This window comes from Pelophylax lessonae, assembly GCF_965119305.1.
Source record: "Pelophylax lessonae genome assembly, chromosome: 6".
Classification (NCBI taxonomy): Eukaryota; Metazoa; Chordata; class Amphibia; order Anura; family Ranidae; genus Pelophylax; species Pelophylax lessonae.
Window position 1 is genome coordinate 53,203,620 of NC_138773.1, and position 21,806 is coordinate 53,225,425.

Genomic DNA, 21,806 nt, shown 5'->3' on the forward strand with positions numbered 1-21,806 from the left:
CTGCAATATAATAAATGTTTGCTTTTGGGTTAAATGCTGCTTTAACCCTTGGTTTGGCTCTAATCCCTAAACTTCACCCTTAACCTACCTAACCCTAAGCCAATGTTGGTCAACTTTCCTTAGGGAGAATTAAACTCCCAAAGTGTCAACAAAGTGTCACAGATAATATTTAGTGAATTAAATTCTAAAGTTAGCTATAGGAGACTAGAGACATGCTGTAGGACATGGTCATAGACTGTAGATATGCTGCGGAAGATGGCTGGAGACAGTAGACATGCTGTAGGACATGGTCAGAGACTGTAGATATGCTGCAAGACATGTCAGACTGTAGACATACTGCAGGACATGGTAGGAAAATGTAGACATGCTGTAGGACAGAGGTAGGCAACATTGGCCCTCCAGCTGTGCTGAAACTACAAATACCATCATACCTCTGCCTTGGGGAGGCATGCCTGTGGCTGTCAGAGTCTTGCAGTGCCTCATGGGACTTGCAGTTCTACAACAGCTGGAATGCCAAGGTTGCCTACCCCTGCTGTAAGACATGGTCAGAGACTGTAGACATACTGCAGGATGTGGTTAGAGACCGTAGACATGCTGCAGGACATGGTCAGAGAATATAGACATGCTGTAGGACATGGTCAGAGACTATAGACATGCTGTAGGACATGGTCAGAGACCGTAGACATACTGCAGGACATGGTCAGATACTATAGACACACTGTAGGACATGGTCAGAGACTGTAGACATACTGCAGGACATGGTCAGAGACTATAGACATGCTGCAGGACATGGTCAGAGACTATAGACATGCTGCAGGACATGGTCAGAGACTATAGACATGCTGCAGGACATGGTCAGAGACTATAGACATGCTGCAGGACATGGTCAGAGACTATAGATATGCTGCAGGACATGGTTAGAGACTGTAAGCTGTAATATTACTATTTACATGACACAGTGACCTCTGTTATCAGCTATATAGGTGAATTCTATAATAATCTACATTCCTGCAATAGATACTTGGGTAAGCTGTATAAGGAAATACTGCACTTTGTTTCAACTACGTAGGTGTGCAAAAGTAGAGGGAACTAGAATTCTTTTTTGGGGGGTTGTGCTGGTATCTGATATGTGTCTATATCTTACATTTCTGTATCCTATGCTCATAGATGAAGGCTGAGGTCCGCAGGCAGGCAGAAGAGGAACGCAGGAAGGCCGAGCAGGTAGGTGCTGCTAATATAAATCCTAATCATCCATATACCACACACTGTTAAAAATAAATAGCATAAATGTATCCACTGCCTGTAGCAAGAAGACACATTTAAACTATTTCATTTTACTAATTGCATATTTCTGTTTTTCCTTGTTATTTCCAGGAACTAACTAAAAGGGAAGTTTTCAATGTCACTCATCTGGAGCTCCCAGCTGAACTGGCCGGACTTCTCCGCACAGCACCAGGTAAGTTGCACACTTAGGGGAATTAAAGCTGAAGTGTGAACAAAAAACTTGATTTGGGCATTAGCTAGGTATCAGTAAGTTACTTCTAATGCAGTGTTTCTCGCCTGGGGTGCCGAGTTGGGCCAGCCTCCAGCACCATAACAAGCAATAACAATCTAGGTCAGTGACGGCGAACCTTGGCACCCCAGATGTTTTGGAACTACATTTCCCATGATGCTCAACTACACTGCATGAGCATCATTGGAAATTTAGTTCCAAAACATCTGGGGTGCCAAGGTCCGCCATCACTGCTCTAGGTCAACAAGGCACAGCGTCATTCGTTACTAGCTATGATGTTGGTGACTGGCATGCTTGCCCCATGACAATGCATGATGCTGATTCAAAGCAGGTGGTATGCAGGCCTATCCCCAGCATTCAGGAGAGATCCTCCAGAGCTGCTCTACCTCCTGCCTTCTGCTGCCCTGCTATTACCAGAAGGTAGGGCCCTAATGTGATGAAGGGGCTGTGTGATTGTTGAGCTCTGTGATGGGCGGACCTGTGTGATTGGGAGGCTCTGTGATAGGGGGACTGTATAATTGGCGGGCTCTGTGATGGGGGGACGTGTGTGAATACATAGTTACATAGTTAGTCAGGTTGAAAAAAGACACAAGTCCACCTAGTTTATCCAATAAAAAAAAAGATCATACAATTCCATATACACAATCCTATACCCGCAGTTGATCCAGAGGAAGGCAAAAAAAAAAAAAGCAAAGCATGATCCAATTTGCTACAGCAGGGGAAAAAGGTCCTTCCTGATCCTCCCAGAGGCAATCGGATTTTCGCTGGCTCAACTTTACCTATAAATGTTAGTACCCAGTCATATTATATACATTTAGGATAGAATCCAGGCCTTTCCTACTGAGCTGGCCAGAATCACCTCTGGAGGGAGTCTATTCTACTTTTTCACTGCTCCTATTAATTGGGGGTCCTATGGTGTGAAGAAGGGCTTCGGATGTTAATTTCATTAAGGTGGTTGTGTGCATCATCCCAGACTCATGTTTACAATTGATCAGTAACATTTATATTTTGTAAATTTCAGACTGGGGTGCCTTGAGATTTTGCAAACTTTTAAATGGAGCTGCGACTGTAAGGCCCCTTTCACACACTATGTCCGTCAAACGGACTCCGCTTTTCTCAGCGGGGGATCGAGCCGCCGATCCCCCGCTGAGCAGAAGGAGACACAGCTGTCAGTTCCCCATGCATCTCTATGAGGGAAATCAGATCCGGAAATCATCCGATCCCATCCGATCCGATCTGCTGGACGGATGGAAAATAGGGTTTCCATTCGTCCAGATTTGACGGATCGGATCGGGTCGGATGTCAGCGGACATGTCTCCGCTGACATCCGATGCCCCATAGGAATGCATGGGGGGACCGTTCAGATCCGCCAAAAAAACGAACAGGCGGATCTGAACAGTCCGCCTGTGTGAAAGGGGCCTAAAAAGCTTGAGAAACACTGCTGTAATAAGGTGTGTCCCACTGGTGGCTGCTGCAATTCTAAACCAAGGTAAGGTGTTGCATCAGTGAAGATGTTGAGGTCTGTCTGGCGGGGGTGAACTAATCAAAAGACCACCAGAAGAGAATTATAAATTCTTTGGCAATTGAAAAAGCTCACATTTTGACAGGACGCTGTTAATGACTGATAGTGAGGTTGATTTACTAAAACTTGAGAGTGTAAAATCAGGTGCAGCTGTGCATGGCAGCCAAAAAGCTTCTAACTTCAGCTTGTTCAATTAAGCTTTGGCAAAATAAAATCTGGAAGCTGATTGGTTTCTATGCAGAACTGCATCACATTTTGCACTCTCCAGTTTTAGTAAATGAACCCCAAAGTATTGTTTACTATACTTAGGTGCTATGTACTGACACATCTGTCTAATGTACTATCACCTTAAAAGATTCAATAAACACGTTGAAATTAAAAAGCTCACATACATGTATTGAAAATGTGTTCTAACTTGCATAAAGTCCAACTTTTCATGACAATAATGCTGCACATTCAAAGAAAAGGCTGATTACCTTTTGTATACCCCCTCTGAGTGACGGTTCACATATATGCGATGCGGAAACTCCACGAATACACTGCGGGTTCCTGCATCGCATTTAACCTGCAGGCAGTTCACACTACCATATGCAAATTGCTGGGGGTGTCTATACAATGTTAATGACACCCCCAGATCAGTTTGCATATCGCAGTACAAACTGTCAGTTCGGACATGAATCGGATCGCATAGGTGTGAACACTTATGCAATCCGATTCTGGTGCAGACCCAAAAAAAGGGTCCTGTGCAAGATGTGTCCAGATCCGATGAAAATTCATGTCATGATTAATGGGTCAATGAGGTCAGCATGTGCGGATGCACAAAAAGCAAGGAAGCGAGTCAAATGCTATTTTTAATAGATGGTAATAAAGCTTCATTCTCTTTTCTCAGCTCAGATAAATGTCTTGGTACAATGTGTTATATCTACTCACCAGCCCAGGGTCCAGGTGGGCACTCAACTCAATCTGCCCCTCGACATCAACAATTACCCCATGTTTAAATATGTGCGGGTTTTCTTTAGAGTAAGTATCCAGAATTTTTAAGCATTTTGCACTAATGTGTCATGTTCATGCAGTCATAGTGAGAATTTGTATAGGGACAGAAAACACTTCAAAGGTATTGCTGGGATTATTAAAATCTGCATAGACCAGGGGTTTCTAGACTTTATAAACAAAGGGCCAGTTCATTGTCCTTTAGATTTTAGGGGTAGCCAGACTGTGGCCAGCGGGAGTAGAAGATGTTCCAACAACAGTATCATTGGTAGTCAAAGTGATATTAAAGTATTGTTTTTTTTTTTAATTCAAAATAATAAACATGTTATGCTTACCTGCTCTGTGTAATGGTTTGCACTAAGCAGCCCAGATCCTCCTCTTCTTGGGTCCCCCGCCAGCGCTCCTGGCCCCTCCCTCCTGCCGAGTGCCCTCACAGCAAACAGCTTGTTATGTGGGCACTCGAGCCGAGCCACTGCTCTGTGTGTCCATTCAGACAAGGAGCCGTGGCAGAGCCCCACCCCCTCTCTCTCCCCATTGGCTGACTGAATCTGATTGACAGCAGCGGGAGTCAATGGCGCTCACTGCTGTCTCAGCTAATGAGGAGGGAGAGTCCCCGGACAGCCGAGGCTCTCATGCAAAATAGCTAGATTGTGATGGGGCTAAGGTAAGTATTAGGGGGGCTAAGGGGGGGGGCTGCTGCACACAGTAGGTTTTTTATATTAATGCAAAGAACGCATTAAGATGAAAAAAAACCTTTGCCTTTAGAACCACTTTAACCACTTCCATACCGAGTCATGTAAAATGACGTCGGCAAAGTGGTTGTCTAGATCCGGGCCGCCGTCATATGACGTCGGCCCGTTCTAGCTGCTACTGCGCGCCCCCGGCGGCGCCCAGCGGCGCGATCGGGGATGAGGCTCGTCCCTCGGACATAGCCCATCCCTGATCAAGGTAAACAGCCAATAGAAATGTCAACAGAGAACACGGTAACTAGCTGTCACCGTGTTCTCCTCCTCACACACTGATCCTGTGTGAGGAAGAGAGTGTGGTAACAGCTAGTTACCAACTACAGTGCACCCTAAACACACTGATTGCCCCCCCCCCCAATAAAGAGCACCTGTCACTAGCCCATCAAAGTACCTGTCACTAGCCCATCAAAGTACCCGAGTACCTGTCACCAGCCCATCAGGCCATCAGGTACTCAGATGACAGGTACTTGGGTACTCTGATGGGCTGGTGACAGGTACTCGGGTACTCTGATGACAGGTACTCGGGTACTCTGATGACAGGTACTCGGGTACTCTGATGGGTACTCGGGTACTCTGATGACAGGTACTCGGGTACTCTGACGGGTACTCGGGTACTCTGATGACGGGTACTCAGGTACTCTGATGACGGGTACTCGGGTACTCTGATGACAGGTACTCGAGTACTCTGATGACGGGTACTCGGGTACTCTGACAGGTACTCGGGTACTTTGAGTACCTGTCAACGGAGTACCCGTCATCAGAGTACCTGAGTACTTGTCACCTACCCATCAGAGTACCCGAGTACCTTCCACCTGCTCATCAGAGTACCTGACGCCTGAAGTACCCAAGTACTTGCCGCCTGCTCATCAGTACCCATCACTACTCATCAGTACTCATCAGTACCTATCACGTATCAGTACTGATCATCAGTACCCATCAGTACAGTATCACCTATCACCTATTAGTCAGTGAGTACTACTCATCAGTACCTATCACCTGCCTGTCACCTGCCCATAAGAGTACCCGAGTACCTGTCACCTGCCTATCGGAGTACCCGAGTACCTGCCACCTGCTCATCAGTACCAGAGTACCTGTCACCTGCCCAACAAAGTACCCGAGTACCTGTCACCCTTCATACAGCCACCATGTCCAAGTCCAAAAAGGTTTATATACGTCGTCCGTTTAAACCTAAATACCGGTGTTATGGCAGCAGATAGCTGCCATAACCCTGGTATTTTTTTAAACGGTGGACGGTTGGCTTTCCGATAAGGGTGGTCCCAGCGGCGGATTCGCCGTGGGATCACCCTTCCGGGATGGCGGAAGAGGCGCCCCCCCCCCTCCCGACGCGTTCCGGTCCTTTTTCCCCGCTTACCGGACCCGCCGGCAGCGGGGAAAACGATCCGGTCCCGAATCCTCACAGACAGGATGTCGAGTGAGGGCAAGCTTGCCCTCACTTGACTCTATGGTCTTGGAGGACCGGAGCTACGGAAAATGTTGTTGCCTAGCAACCGGTTTAAAGGTCCGTTTTTTTTTTTTTTTTTCATTTTATATTATAATTATTTTTTTTTTTCTATCTTTTAGTGTACTTGTGAGATCTGAGGACTTTTTGACCCCAGATCTCACAAAAAAGAGGTCCTGTAGTGCCTATTTCTATTACGAGGAATATTTACATTTCTTTTAATAGAAATAAAAATGATCAATTTTTTTTTTTTTTTAAACGGTGTAAAAATAAAAAATAATAAATAAAATAAATAGTAAAAAAAAAAAAAAAAATTAAAGCGCCCTGTCCCCGTTAGCTCGCGCGCAGAAGCGAATGCATACAGAAACCCCGCCCACATATGTAAACGGTGTTCAAACCACACATGTGAGGTATCGCCGCGATCGTTAGAGCAAGGGGAATAATTTGAGCCCTAGACCTCCTCTGTAACTCAAAGATGGCAACCTGTAGAAATTTTTAAATTGTCGCCTATGGGGATTTTTAAGTACCAAAGTTTGTCACCATTCCGTGAGCGTGCGCAATTTTGAAACATGGCATGTTGGGTATCTATTTACTCGGCGTAACATTATCTTTCACATTATGGAAAAAAATTGGGCTAACTTTACTGGTTTCTTATTTTTTAATTAAAAAAAGTGAATTTTTTCCAAAAAAATTGCGTTTGGAAGACCGCTACGCAAATACGGTGTGATAAAAAATATTGCAATAATCTCCATTTTATTCTCTAGGGTCTCTGCTAAAAAAAAATATATAATGTTTGGGGGTTCTAAGCAGTTTTCTAGCAAAACAACTGATTTTAGCTTTTAAACACCAAATGTCAAAAATAGGCCTAGGCAAGTGGCTAGGATGCATGATGATGCTCCTTGGATGTTAGGCCCCTCTATATGGCTAGGCTGTGAAAAAGTCTCACACATGTGGTATTGCCATACTCAGGAGGAGTGGCAGAATGTATTTTGGGGTGTCATTTTTGCTGTGTACATGCTATGTGTTAGGAATATCCTATAAATTGACAACTTTGTGTAAAAAAAAAAAGTTTTCATTTTTTTCCCACATTTTCCAAAAACCTGTGGAAAAAAATGATATGTTCAAACGACCCATAATGCCTCATAGAATATACGTTGGAGTGTTTGCTTTCCAAAATGGGGTCATTTTGTGGACTTTTCCATTGTATTGGTGCTCTAGGGCCTTGAAAAGTGTGATAGGTAGTAAGAAAGTTTTATGTGTATTTATGCTCCTAGAACGCCTGAATGTGCTTCTTGGACGTGGAGTCTCTTTTTGTGGCCAGGCTGTGTAAAAGTCTCACACATGTGGTATCGCCATACTCGGAAGGAGTAGCAGAATGTATTTTTGGGTGTAATTTTTGCTGTGTACATGCTATGTGTTAGAAATAGCTTATAAATTGACAACTTTGTGGGAAAAAAAAGAAAAAAACATTTTTTTCTTCATTTTCCCAAGAATTGTGGGAAAAAATTACAACTTCAAAAAACTCACCATGCCTCTTACTAAATACCTTGGACTGTCTACTTTACAAAAAGGGGTCATTTGGTTAGTATTTGTACTGTCCTGACATTTCAGGGCCTCAAGAAAGGAGATAGGCAGTCAGTACATCTGGTGTGATCAATTTTCAGTAATTGGTACCATAGCTTCTAGACTCAATAACTTTCACACAGACTAAATAATATACACTAATTTGGGTTAATTTTACCAGAGACATGTAGCAGTATACATTTTGGCCCAAATGTATGAAGAAAAATTTATTTTTTGCAAAATTTCATAATTGAAACTAAAAAAAAGTGTTTTTTTTTCAAAATTTTTGCTCTTTTTTTGCATATATCACGAAAAAAAAAAACCCCAGTTGTGATCAAATACCACCAAAAGAAAGCTCTATTTGTGTGAAAAAAATGATAAAAATTTTGTTTGGTTACAGTGTAGCATGACTGAGCAATTGTCATTCAAAGTGTGAGAGTGCTGAAAGCTGAAAATTGGTCTGGGCAGGAAGGGTGTCAAACTGCTCTGTATGGAAGCGGTTAACAAACCCTTAGCTTGGTGATCAGCAGGAGTACAGAAATACCTAGTCAGTGATTGGTGGCATAATGTCACATTTTCGATGTGAGTGGGAGGAGGAATAGTGCCCCATTGTTGGTATTAAGGGGAGGAATAGTGCCCCATCAGTGCTGTCAGTAAGACCCCTTTCACACTTGCAGGACCTAAAAGCAGAGATGTATAGTAAGTAAGTAGAACTACTTCACTACTGTACTTAAGTACCGAAAGGCGGTATCTGTACTTTCCTAGAGTATAATTTTTTTCTCCTACTTCCACTTTTACTCCACTACATTTTTTCAATGATTTCAATACTTCTACTCCAATATTTTTTTTTTGTGCTGCATAGTTACTCGTTACTATTATAAAAAATTATCACTGCCAGAACAGTAGATGGCAGGTTTCATGAAGCTCAAAACATGTGTATTATCAGAGCATACGAAAATAAATGCTACTGTATGTATAAATAAAAGCTGCATTTGAAATAATAAAAAACAATATGATGTTCAAACTTTTGACTTCTTTCTTTAATAACTACATAACACAGTACTTGTACTTTTACTTTCAGTACTTGAGTAGCAAAATTTTTAAAAAAACTACTTGCAATACTTCAGTACAAAAAATGTTGAATACTTTAGTACTTCTACTCAAGTCACTTTTTGATCGAGCACTTGTACTTTTACTCAAGTATGGGTTTTGAGTACTTTATACAACTCTGCCTAAAAGTCGTGTCATTTTGCTGCGATTTGTTTACGTGATTTTGCCGCAATTTTGCCTATGTCTATGGACCTCAAAACGCATCAAAGTCAGACCAAAGTAGTGCAGGGACTACTTTGAAGTTGTTGCAACTTGAAGTCGCACTGATATGAACGGTACTCATTGGAAATCATGGAGTACGACTTTTCATGCAAATCTGCAGTCCCAAATCGCAGGACAAGTCACCTTAGATGAGTTATGCCCCATCAGTTGTGTTAGTTAGAGGAATTGTGCCCCATCAGTGTTATCATTGGGATAAATTGTGCCTTATCATCCGTGTCAGTGGGAGGAATAACGCTTCATCGTTGGTGTCTGTGGGAAGAATAGTTTCCCATCAATGGTGTCAGTGGGAGGAATAGTATCCCATCACTGGTGTCAGAGGAAAGAATTGTGCCACATCATTGGTGTCAGTAAAAGGAATTGTGCCCCATCATTGGTTCTTGAGGGAGGAATAGTGCCCGATCATTGGTTCTAGAGGGAGGAATAATGTACCATTAATGGTATCAGTGGCATAAATTGGCCCCATTATTGGTGCCAGTGGGAGGAGTAATGCCCTGAAGACCCAAGGCAAGTAAAGGGCCATATCTACCTCTACCGAGCAGGGCCCTCTGCCTAATATCCTGCCTGTAGGCCACAGTTTAGGGAGCACTAGCATAGATTGTGTATTAAAGTGAAAGCTAATAGAATGTTTTTTATTTATCTGTAGCAAGCCTTAAGGCTCATTCAGATAGGTGCTAACACCCGTCCAGCGCGCTGTGCCACTATTTTCTGTGTTTGCTTCCATCTTGGAGCTGCATGCAGGCACCTTATAGATGTGGATGCAGGCGCAGCGGCTGTCTGGACACGGATCCGAACACACATTGTCTGCATTCATACCTACTGAGCATTTTGCAGAGCAGACTTCCTCCCAGTATCAAGTAAATGAATCACTTGTGCCTAAAATAGATAGCAGTGCTTTTATCTTCTGTCTGAAATAAAGTCCTGTTGGGTTTTTTAACCAGAGGTTTTATTTATTGGGATATCATTGAATCATTAGATGTTTGATATGAAAAGTTATATCCTCTTCTTAAGAGTCGGTCAGATTTGATGTGTCCCTAATGTTGTGATCTCTGTTTGCAGGAACCACTGTTTGGCATGTTGACAATGACTCTCGGATCTTCTATGCTTCCAGTGGAGGATGACTTAAGACCACAGGCTATTACTGCCTTTAAACTGGTAACAGCTCTCTTTTATATGTCAATAATTCATGTAAAGGTCACCTTGCTATATTTAGCTACATAAATCTCTATCAGTGGCCAGGGCTGTGTTTTTCATAGAAGCATCTAGGCAGTTGGCTAGTCTTAAGCCTAGTACACACGATCAGAAAATCGCACGAAAAATACCGCTTTTAAAGCGATTGTACGATAATCTGATTGTTAGTATACATCTTTCGTCTGAAATTATCCGAAGGGACAAACACGAAAAATTTTCTTTAATCAGTGCAGTTTTTGTCCGAAAATACAAAAACAATACAATACATTGAACTGGATGGACTATTGTCTTTATTCAACCTCACCTACTATGTAACTATCTATGTAACATTACATTACTTCCAAATTTTTATTCTGTGGCATACAAAAATTTTCGTAACTTTAGTAACCTCTTTGTTTTCCATATGGAGACTAGCATGCAAAAAAAAAAAACAGTTGTCTGATAATCTCATTCATATTAAAAAAGAATAGCGCACACATGCAAAAGAAATGACTATCAAATATGAAGACAATCCATAAATAAAAATGGGGATTTGGTCCCACCATATGGCCATATCGTGTTCAAGCCCACCACTACGTCAAAGTACCCCATTGTCAGTGGGCCCTACACTATCCATAAAAAAGGATGAATCCAGCCTCTCTAACCCTTGGAGACAACACTCCTTGCTGGGAGAGATGTGCTAATGCACTACAAGAGACTCCTCCTATATCTACTTGATAGTGGACACTGATAGAGTACAGGTGTGCACCCCACCCCACCACACACACCTGTACTCTATCAGTGTCCATAATCAAGTTGATAATCTCATTGTCTCATTGTGTGTACCAGGCTTTATTGTCTAGCCAAGCGGGCACTATCAACCATAAGCTCATCAGGGATGGAATTGAATGGTTATGTGTAAGACCACATTTACCATTTGGCACAGTAGCCATGTACCTAAAAGTGGCAGAGTCAAAGGGGTGGCCATCTACTGTATAGCTATCAGCCATACACGTTGACCAGTGAATTTTGGTAAATTCCATGGGTTCCCTGAAATTGGGCCTAAGCTATTCAGGGTGTGGTTTAATAGGTTCTTAAGGGTGTAACATTGCAGGAAGATGGACACAGAACTTGGTAAATTCACAGGCTGGGGTCTAAATGTGGCCTGAGGAGATTTTCTAAACTGTTGAGCTTAGCTTTGTGGTTTGTAGCTTTGTGAAGAAATAGTCTGTGCCTGATGCTGTAAAGGCATGGTTTGTCACCCTAAAAGGTAAATGAGCTGTAGAACAGAGGCACCATTCACCCCAGGCAGATTTGGTAGCCTCTTGTCAGAAAAAAAGAATTGTTTGAAAAATAATACCCAGAGTACACAATCAGATGTGAAGTGTGTTGCTGCATGCAGTCACAGGCTGAGCCTGAGCCCTCAAGCAGGGGTATTTTGACAAGCAAGCATGAGTACAGAGATCTGCAGTTACCCTGCCTAGTGTTTTATTTTATTTTTTTGTACTTTGACTCTTTTTGTACTTAGATGGCTGAGCAGGTAAGGAACCTTGCCTTACCAAGAGTGTTGTGGATTGACATGTATGTAGGTATGGGGAGACATAACTAAAGCATCCTCTAGTACCGTACTTTCTTTTGTTGGCTGCTACCTTAACTAGAGTCGTCAAACCTGTACTTCTTTTGGGGGCTGCTATCCTAACTAGAGGAGTCTCCAGAACTGTATTTCCTTCTGTTGGAAACTATGCTAACTAGAATTGTAATTATTTCAGTGAGCTGCTATCCTAACTAGAGAGGTCTACAGACCTGTACTTCCCTCTGTGGGTCGCTATCCTAATTAAAAGGTCTTCCCATATTGCACGTTCTTGCTATTCTAACTAGATGGGTCTCCATAATAGTGCTTCCTTTCTTCTGGGCTGATATCTTAACTAGAGGGGTTCTGAGAACTGTTCCTTCTGCTGTGGGCTGGTATTCCAACTAGAGGGGTCTTCAGAACTGTACTTCTTTCTGTGAGCTGCCCTTTTCCACCTACTGTGGCTGTATGCAACTGCTTACTGGGTAAGGATCACTGCACTCTATCCAATGTTGGGGTTTACATGTAAATCTTTGAAAATGAATAGGTCACAAAGACTAAAGTACAGTACACTAGAGTACTTTCTGACTGAGAATATGTATGATTGTATTGCATTCAGTGGTAATGTAATGGTAATGACGATTCTAGGACAATATCAACTCTAACCCTAAGTCCAGGGGGATGTTTTCCGGGGGGGATATTGTCCCGGGGGATATTGCCAGGGGGATGTTGTCCCGGGGGATGTTGTCCGGGGGGGATATTGTCCCGGGGGATATTACCCGGGGGATAATGTCCGGGGGGATATTGTCCCGGGGGATATTGTCCCAGGGGATAATGTCTGGGGGGATATTGTCCGGGGGGGTATTGTCCTGATATCGATAATAACATTGTTTTTCCCCACCTCCAGATATTGAGGTTCATGGGTGACCCGTTCCTCAATGAGATCCAGGAAATCGTGTTTGGAAATTATGTCATCCAGAAGTGCTTGTCTAATGTGGGCCTAAGAGATGAGATATTGGCTCAAATAGCCAATCAGGTGTGGCGGAACACCAACCCCAACAATGAAGAGCGTGGCTGGTACCTGTTGGCTTGTTGTCTCAGCAGCTTCGCACCATCTCCGAACCTGGACAAATATCTCCTCAAGTAAGATCAAGAACATGAACTATTTAAAGAAAATATAGTACTTGTTTATTCTCTTGTGTACTCAATGTTGACCACTCCTTTGTACATTGTGTGCTAAAAATACATTTGCCATTGTATTTTGCAAAACTTTAATAATAATATTGGATAAGAAAATATAGTACATTTAAGAGGGCAATATTTATTCCACCCTATTTATTTATTTATTTTTCCTATTTTATTCCTATTCAGGGCTGAATAATATATTGGTGATATATTGAATGTCCTTTGTTGCAATCTAAACTATCATGTAGTGTATTTTTACTGAATCTATTTTGTTAAAATAAATTTTCTATTTTTTTCCATTTCTGATATTATTATACTTTAGAGTATTTTAGTTTATTTTTTTCATTTGTTTGTATTTGTTTTTTGTTTGTATACTGTCACTTTAAATTTGTTGTTTTACTTTTTTATACAATCCACTTACCCTTACATATACAAAGTGACTGGCCTCCTACGATACACAAATCATCCTACATAAGTTGTATATGTCTACCTACATCCATATTTCCCCTACATCCATTCAAAGTGCAGAATTTACACAGGATCTTTCAGCTCTGAAAAGCAGGGGGCGGAGAGCTGAAGCTACATCAGTGAGGAGAGCTCTGAGAGCTGATTGGAGAGAAGGGACCCACCCCCCTTCATACAGCACACAGGAACAGAGTTGAGGCTGCCAATCACAGACTGTGCCCTCTCTTGTCACCATTTTTCTCTTGGTGTCAGGAAAACTCATCAGAAATAACTACGCTGATAGCAGAGGAACAAAGCAGCAGAGAGAAATTACACTTAGTGCTCTGTATTCACTTTAAGTAAAGAGGCTAATGAAGGGCTTCCTTTGGCACAAGAACAGGTCCAGGATAGTGGAAGGAAGCTTCTATAACCTTTGGAAGCCATTTAAAGCCCACTGCACCTTTAAAAATCTGCCAGAAACTACCTTAATTTCACCTTCTCTATTTAGCTCCAATGTATTTTGCCAAAATGACAGATTTTCACAGAAATTTTGGGGAAATTAAAACTCTCAGTCTTTACTGTTTATTGTTCCGGCCAGATTAAAAGGTGAATCAAAGGTTAAAACCCATTGTTTGAAATATTTTGCTCATGACTATTCTTTGCATAATCTTGTCAAAGTAATATTCTGAAGATGCAATGACATGTCTCTATATATTATTTTTATTTTGCAGATATGTATCAGATTTTGCTTACAATGGATATAAGCCTGTATGCCAACATAAACTCATCCTCGCGATCCAGAAATCCCAGCAGGGCTCAGAGACAGCAAGGACCTTCCCTCCATGCTTACTAGAATGGACTGCGAGCCGAGAGAGGGCAAACATGGCCCTTGATATCTACTGCTTTGATGGTATGAAGAGGGAGAGAATATATAACATTATAATGCACCTTAATAACAACTGTAGCTATGTAATGCTGAAAAATTCTAGAAATACTTGTGTTATAGACATATAAAAAGCAAAATTAGATGGAGGCACTGAGGACTTTCATGGTACAGTATGAACTCACAACAAAATGGTATCATAAAAAATACAAACATTTATTACATCAATGTATAATAAAAAAAATCACCCATAGAGGGAAAGCTTAACACCAAACAAACAATGTAGTTGTCCAACAAATTTCCTAATTATGGATTGGAGATTGACTTGAGTGTCTGCCAAAGGTGAGGGACCTCCAGGGCAGCCATCAGAAATTTTGGGGCCCCTTACACAGCTTTAGGCCTGGGCCCCCCTACCCCCCCCCCCCGGGCCACACAACCAACATTCTCTAGGGCCTGCCCACTGACTGTTCCCCGAATCTGCTCACTGACCATCCCAATGAGTCCCCCTCCTCCTTTCCATGAAGGGGAAGGAGTAAATGGGATTCATTCAGTCCCATCTCCCCATCTAATGTGCTCCTCTTGCATTCTCATCTACGACATCCCATGTTCTCCTCCTCCAGTCCCATCTCCCCCATCCCATGTCCCCATCCTCCTCCAGTCCTATCTCCTGCATCCCATGTCCCTCTCCTTCTCTATCCCATGTCCTCTTCCCCCTCCAGTCCCATCTCCTCCATCCCATATACTCCTTCCCCTTCAGTCCCATCTCCCCATCTTATGTCCTCCTCCTCCTCCGTCCCATTTACTACTCCTCCTCCATCCCATGTCCTCCTCCAGTTCCATCTCCACCATCCCATGTCCTCCTCCATCCCATGTCCTTGTCCTCCTCCAGTTCCATCTCCACCATCCCATGTCCTCGTCCTCCTCCAGTCCCATCTCCTGCATCCCATGTCACCCTCCTTCTCTATCCCACGTCCTCGTCCTCCTCCAGTCCCATCTCCTCCATCAGTCCCATCTTCCTATTCCGTGTCCGCCTCCTCCTCCATCCCATGTTCCCCTCTTCCTCCATCCCATGTTCTCCTCTTCCTCCATCCCATGTTCCCCTCTTCCTCCATCCCATGTTCTCCTCTTCCTCCATCCCATGTTCTCCTCCCCCTTCATCCCATGACCTCCTCCTCCTCCATCCCATGTCAGTAGAGCAGCGCAGGGCAGCCATCAGAAATTTTGGGGCCCCTTACACAGCTTTAGGCCTGGGCCCCTCTGGGCCTGAACACCAACATACCGCAGGGCCCACCCTCTGGCCGGCCCACCGAATCTGCCCACTGGCCATCCCACCGAGTCCTTCAGTGCACCCACTTCTATTTTAACGCCCTTACAACTTAAAGAATGAAAATTAATCCAATCCATCAAAGAGACACCCCTCATATATTCAGCAAAGAGACCTCCCAATCCAGCTAAAATACAACCACATTCATTCAGCAAAGAGATATCCTAATCATGCAATTGCTAGTTACTACAGCAGTAACAACTCGGTCTTGTTGGTTGGGGTCTGGGCGGCTGGGCCCCTTGGAACCCCTGGGCCCCCTACATGTGTATGGGCTGTCCCCCCCTGATGGCTGCCCTGGAGCAGCGAACGGTGTCAGTAGTTAGTAGTAGTCAGTAGTTAGAAGTGATAAATTATCAAAAAGTTATAGTAGCAAAAGCTGATATCCAGAGTGATATAGATTGCTGCATTTTACCAATTTTCTATGTAATTCTAAGAGTCACGGTACCTCCACTAGACAGGAGGCAATCACAGTGATATCATTCAGACTTGATATTAGGGATTCTGTATCCTTGATGGAATATTTGTGCAGCACTCTGAAGTGAACAAAAGACTAAAAAATGCTTACATAGATTATAAGCATAGCAGCAAGCATAGTGAATGGAGATTACAGTAGATGGGAGCATGAAGACCACAAACAAAAGCAATGACTGGACAGATTTTATAATTAGCAGACTCACATGTAAAGTTACTTGGGGGGGGGGGGGGAGACATTAAATGAGAGATCTCAAAGTAATCCAGCCACTACTTACTTACCTGTAACATAAACTTCCACTTAGTACATGTGCCTACAGCCACAGCCACTCACCAGCAACTGCAGGGGGGAGGAGCCAGGACATCCATGCATGCAGAAAAGAGGTAGAAGGGAGCCCTGTAATTGCATGTTGATGACTGTCTGGAGGGGCGTGTCAGGTAGAACTCTTTCTGCCAATCACCTCTGATCCCTCCCCAGCACACCGCCCCCCACCTCCTCCTTTGGCTCCCGGGATAAGCTCTGTGATATGTGGTCGGTGACCACACTGAGAGGGCCCGGTGCAACCTCTCCCATTGGCCAGCTGACCACACCCCCTGCCTGAGTGCTGCCCAATTAGATGATAGTAACTATCTTTGCAGCAGCAGGCGAAGTGGAGCGAGCTGGCGGGGGGGGGGGGGGGGTTGGTGTGCGTTCTAGTGAAAGGAATAATGGTGGGTGACGGGTCATTTTTACCAGCAAACCTGCTCACGCGCCGGGGAGGCATGCTGCTGGTGAAATGAATAACAGCGGGTCAGTGCTGACATTTTCAAATTCTGTAGGGGGTGCGGGCCGGGCCCCTTTGGAAGCTTGGGGCCCCTTACAGGTGTACTGCCTGTACCCCCCTGATGGCGGCCCTGGGGACCTCCAAAGGTAAATCTCCAAACATACTCTACATTTTTTGTGGGTTATCCTCTTCTTCAGGAGTAAGGTTCAAGGGGAATATTCCATCTATTATACTTATGTTCTAAGTATATGATGTGCAATTAAATATATAAATCTATATATATTTTTTTTGTTGATATATAATCATGTTAACCGCTTGCCGACCGCCGCAAGTAGATATACTGCGGCGGTCAGCCCCTCACAGGCAAAGTGACATATATATATACGTCACTAGCCTGTGAGGCTCTGGGGAGCGAGCGTGCGCCGCCGGCGGCGCGCTCCCGCTCCCGCGTGGTCACGGACCCCCCCCGCGCGTGTGACCGGCGGACCCGATGTCCGCCGGTCACTCTGCGATCGTCGGGGGAGAGGGAGAAAGGCAGGCAGCTTGTGTAAACAAGCTGCCTGTCATTCTCCCCTGTGTAGAAACACTGATCATACGGTTCTACTATGTAGGACCGTTGATCAGTGTTCCTACAGCTCAAGCCACAGCCAATCACAGTTAGAATCACGCCCCTAGGGACACACACAGCCCCTCCCTCTCAAATAAAGTTAACCCCTTCACTGCCAGTGTAATTTTACAGTAACAGTGCATATATATAGCACTGATTACTGTAGAAATGTCACTGGTAACCCCAAAAGTGTCAAAAATGTCAGTCAAGGGTCCGATCTGTCCGCCCCAATGTCACAGTACCGCAAAAAAAATTGCAGATCGCCGCCATTACGCGTTAAAAAAAAAAAACAACAAAAATGACAAAAATCTTTCCCTTTGTTAGTAAACGCGATAACTTTTGCACAAACCAATCAAAATACGCTTTTTGCGATTTTTGTTTACCAAACATATGTAGCATAAAACAAATTGGCCGAAAATGTTAAAAAATTTTGATTTTTACTTTTTTTTTTGGGGGAATTTCATATAAAAAAATGTGAAAAATATTGTTATTTTTGCAAAATTGACGCTCTTTTTTTGTTTATAGCGTGTGATCAAAAAATCGCACAGGTGATCAAATACCACCAAAAGAAAGCTCTGTTTGTTGGAAAAAAAGGACGTCAAATTAGTTTAGGTACAGCGTCGCATGACCGCGCAATTGTGCGTTAAAATCACGCAGTGCCGAATCGCAAAATACCCCCTGGTCTTTTAGCAGCCAAATCCTCTGGGGCTTAAGTGGTTAATCTCCAATCTATAATAGAGGAATTTTGTTGTGTTTTATTTGAATTGTCTGTCCACTTGTTAGTGGACAATTACATTGTTTGTTTGGTGTTCAATTCTCCCTCTATGAGTAATTTTTTTTAATATACATTGATGTTATACATTTTTGTATTTTTTATTATACCATTGCATTGTGAGTTCATACTGTACCATAAAAGTTCTCAATGCCTCTATCTAATTTTGCTTTTTATATGGCAATATTTAGGACAAAGGTACACATTCTTTATTCATTTATTAGTTTGTGTAGCACACATTATATGTTCAAAACTTGTGTTATAGGTTTAAATAGATTTCTTGTCTATACCAAAGGTCTCATCTACCAAGAGGCAAACAAAACATCTAAGCCTCAGGTAGCGGGGCTATAAATAGATATTATGCTGCTTTAGGTACATGTGAATGATAAAACATTTTTATACAGGATCCAGTGTAGCACAGTGGCTTAGTGGTTAGCACTCGTGCAAATGGAGTCCATGGTCCAGATCTCAGCCAGGACACTATCTTCATGGAGTTTGCATGCTCTTCCTATGTTTCAGTGGGTTTCCTCCAGGTACTCCAAAGACATGCTGGTGGGAAAATTGGGTCCTGTCCAAGCTGACCCTAGTATGTGTGTACAAATTGGATATGCACATGTGTTATCACATTCTGCATGCACGTCCCAACCCGGAGCAAATGGGGAGCGTTGAGCTATGACCTGGTAAACTACCTTGTAAGGGAAGGAAAAGGTCCTCAAGCTTTTCAGATATGGTGCCCAGAGAGCTGGCCCATATAATCACCAAGAGTCAGATACAGAATCAATTGTTCGACAAGAACATACAACATGTTAGTAAAACATATACAGGAATCAAAATATCCTGAACTTCAAGTAGGGGGATACTGGCTGAAATTTGACAGTGGTTGGTAGAAATAGATTGGCCACAGGACGTGATGGACAGTTTGGATGCAATTGATAACATTTGACGCCTTTTCCTAAATTACAACAGAAAACAGACACACATGATGGAAGAATCATATCTATTTCAGAACATTTGTTCATTTTTTTAACCATTGACCTTTACATTACCCAGTTCTTTGTCTCTTTTCTGTCTAGGTACAAAGATTCTGTGCCCCATCCATTCATGGACTGATGGAGAAGAGTTAGCAGGAGACGTCCTCAGGCACAGGTATATTTTTGCAAATCAGTAATAAGCATTACTCCCTTATTGTCCATGTAAGGATATAAGTCATACAAGAGGATTTGAACAGTGGCAGCAAAAATATGTAGCTGAGCCCAGGATACCCCTTACTACTCCTAGCATTCCTCAGTTATTTGCTAGCATCCAAGGAAGATGGATGTCTTTTTATCAGCTCTGCTGGGAGAAGTCTAACCCAGGGAGTTTAGCTTCATCCATAATCAGAAAAATCGGATAAGGTCAGATGATATCCAAATGAGATATCAGATGAGTCTAAACCAATACATAAGACTTTACCCAGCAGAGCTGAAGAAAAGACATCTAGCCTCCTAAGACACAAGCAGAAGCATGTTGAGTAGAGGAGGGGTTATCCTTAGCTGTCCTAAATTTTTCTTGTTTGCCAGTGTCCAACCCTCCAGTAGGTGTCTGTATAACTGACGTTATATGACTTCCTTTTGGTCCTATAATGGACTCCAAGAAAAAGATTTAAAGTGAAAAAATAAAATGTTTTTGTTGATTTGAATGTTGCTGGGGTTAGTCCCTGCAACAGAGTTAGGAATGCGGTGCCCTGGAGTAATGCAATAGCTCTTTCAGTTTGAGAGGTGCCAGTGTTTGTGGTTTTATTATCCTATCCTTATGAAGGCTTCTTTGGGAGATGTAGCAGGCATCCCAAGCTTGGAGGAGGCCCTGAGGCAGATTTAGCTTATCTTCCCCTCTGAGGATAGCACTTTTGCCCCTGAGGATGGTTTAAGTCCTTAAAAAGTAATGACCGAAAACTGTCCACGAATTGGCTGCCAATTCAATGTGTAGGTCCTTGGCACCCAAAAATGCATTGCTTTCATTAACAGACATGTCTTCCTGATGTATGACTGAAATGTTTCTGCCTTGTATCCGCAGAGGGGTGATGGAAGGATGGAGAGGCTGGTCGGTATCTATTAAAGATGGTGGCCAGTGGTCAGAGCTGGCTGGTCATGACTATGTCCTAGATTTGATTTCGAATGTGGAGCTTCCCAGAGAATTCCCCAAGCAGAAGTCTTACTTCATCACCTCCGAAGGGGTTCGTGAGAGTACTGAGCAGCGGAGTGTGTAGGTATCTTAACTGCAGTCATGCTACCTAACAGACCTCAACGTGTGAAACAAAATGATGGCAATTCATTTATTAGCATGACATTACTGAGTTTTTTTTTTTGGTGGCCCGTACGGGGAACGAACCTGGACATTACTGAGTTTTTAGATGAATTCTCTTCCTTTTACTTGCAGAGTATTTGGGAACGGCCCCAATGTGGATGAAGAGGTACCACCTCCTCCAACGACGAAAGCCCCTTCCTTACCGCCTCAGGGGATACCTGATTCTGAGGGGTATTACAGCCATGGTAAATGCCCAAGAAGCTACATTTTTACAGCTTTATTTAGCAACTGTGATGCCCTGTACGTATTCAAATAGAAACGATCCATTTGTATGGCACTGCTTATTTTAATACCAACCCTGTAATCTTATGGTAAAAAAAATAAAATCAGAATGCCCTTTTAGAAGTAGCTTAGGGTATATTTTAAAAGAAGAGCTCTAACGAATTTAAAGAGAAAAAAATAATCCCTGCTTTAAGTCTGAACCGCAGGAAGTCTCATTACTTTCATTAGTTCCTGCTCTCTGCTCCCAGTAAGTTCTGTTTCACAAGATGTCCAGAGGCGGACAGACAAATAAAAAGAAAAAGCCATTGCATAATAATAATAATACACTACACTACTACATATAATACACTTTTGCTTTGGTTCTGATCCCCAGTAGTTCTTAAAGTATATCTAAAGCCAAAGCTTTTTCTTTTATATCCAGAAAGAGTAGGGAAGTTCCCTACACATTCAGGGCCATCTTACCGAATGGGCACGCCGGGCAGTTGCCCGGGGGTCCCACTTGCCTGGGGGGCCCCACCTGCCCAGCGCCGCAGCTCCAGCCAAGCATTACTCCTGATTCCCGTGTGCATCCCGCCGCCGAACTTAGCAGGTGGCAAGCACATGTTGGCCTTGCACTGTTGTCAGGCCACTTGGGCAGTGGAGGGGGAGCCCACAACTGCACGAATGCCGGTCCGCCTCCACAGAAATAGGCACACACAGGATAGTCAAGTCTGGCTCCCGTCCGTGTGTGTGTTCACCGGACCCAGCCGCCCAACTTGGAAGCTGTCGTTAGCCTGGCACTGCTGTACCAATAAATATTGCCTTATCGATATTTTGCATTTTTATTCTCGTGGGTGATTGTGTAGGTGGGGCCCCAGTGCACTGCATTGCCCGGGGGCTTATAATGCTCTTAAGATGGCACTGTACACATTGGCTTTAATCTACTTGAG

The 21,806-nt window shown here is 43.3% G+C and overlaps 1 protein-coding gene across 1 annotated transcript in view; it reads left to right on the top strand.

The window, feature by feature from the left end:
• The window catches only part of MYO15A (myosin XVA), a gene marked incomplete at its 5' end in the record, with an annotated part of 148,107 nt that overhangs the window by 51,732 nt on the left and 74,569 nt on the right, over window positions 1–21,806 (top strand). Inside the window, 9 exons of the mRNA XM_082261824.1 lie at window positions 1,168–1,221; window positions 1,375–1,456; window positions 3,925–4,055; window positions 10,182–10,277; window positions 12,770–13,005; window positions 14,223–14,401; window positions 19,386–19,458; window positions 20,365–20,553; window positions 20,728–20,840. Of these exons, the coding sequence (XP_082117950.1) occupies window positions 1,168–1,221; window positions 1,375–1,456; window positions 3,925–4,055; window positions 10,182–10,277; window positions 12,770–13,005; window positions 14,223–14,401; window positions 19,386–19,458; window positions 20,365–20,553; window positions 20,728–20,840 (1,153 nt within the window). The remainder of the gene's footprint in view (window positions 1–1,167; window positions 1,222–1,374; window positions 1,457–3,924; window positions 4,056–10,181; window positions 10,278–12,769; window positions 13,006–14,222; window positions 14,402–19,385; window positions 19,459–20,364; window positions 20,554–20,727; window positions 20,841–21,806) is intronic.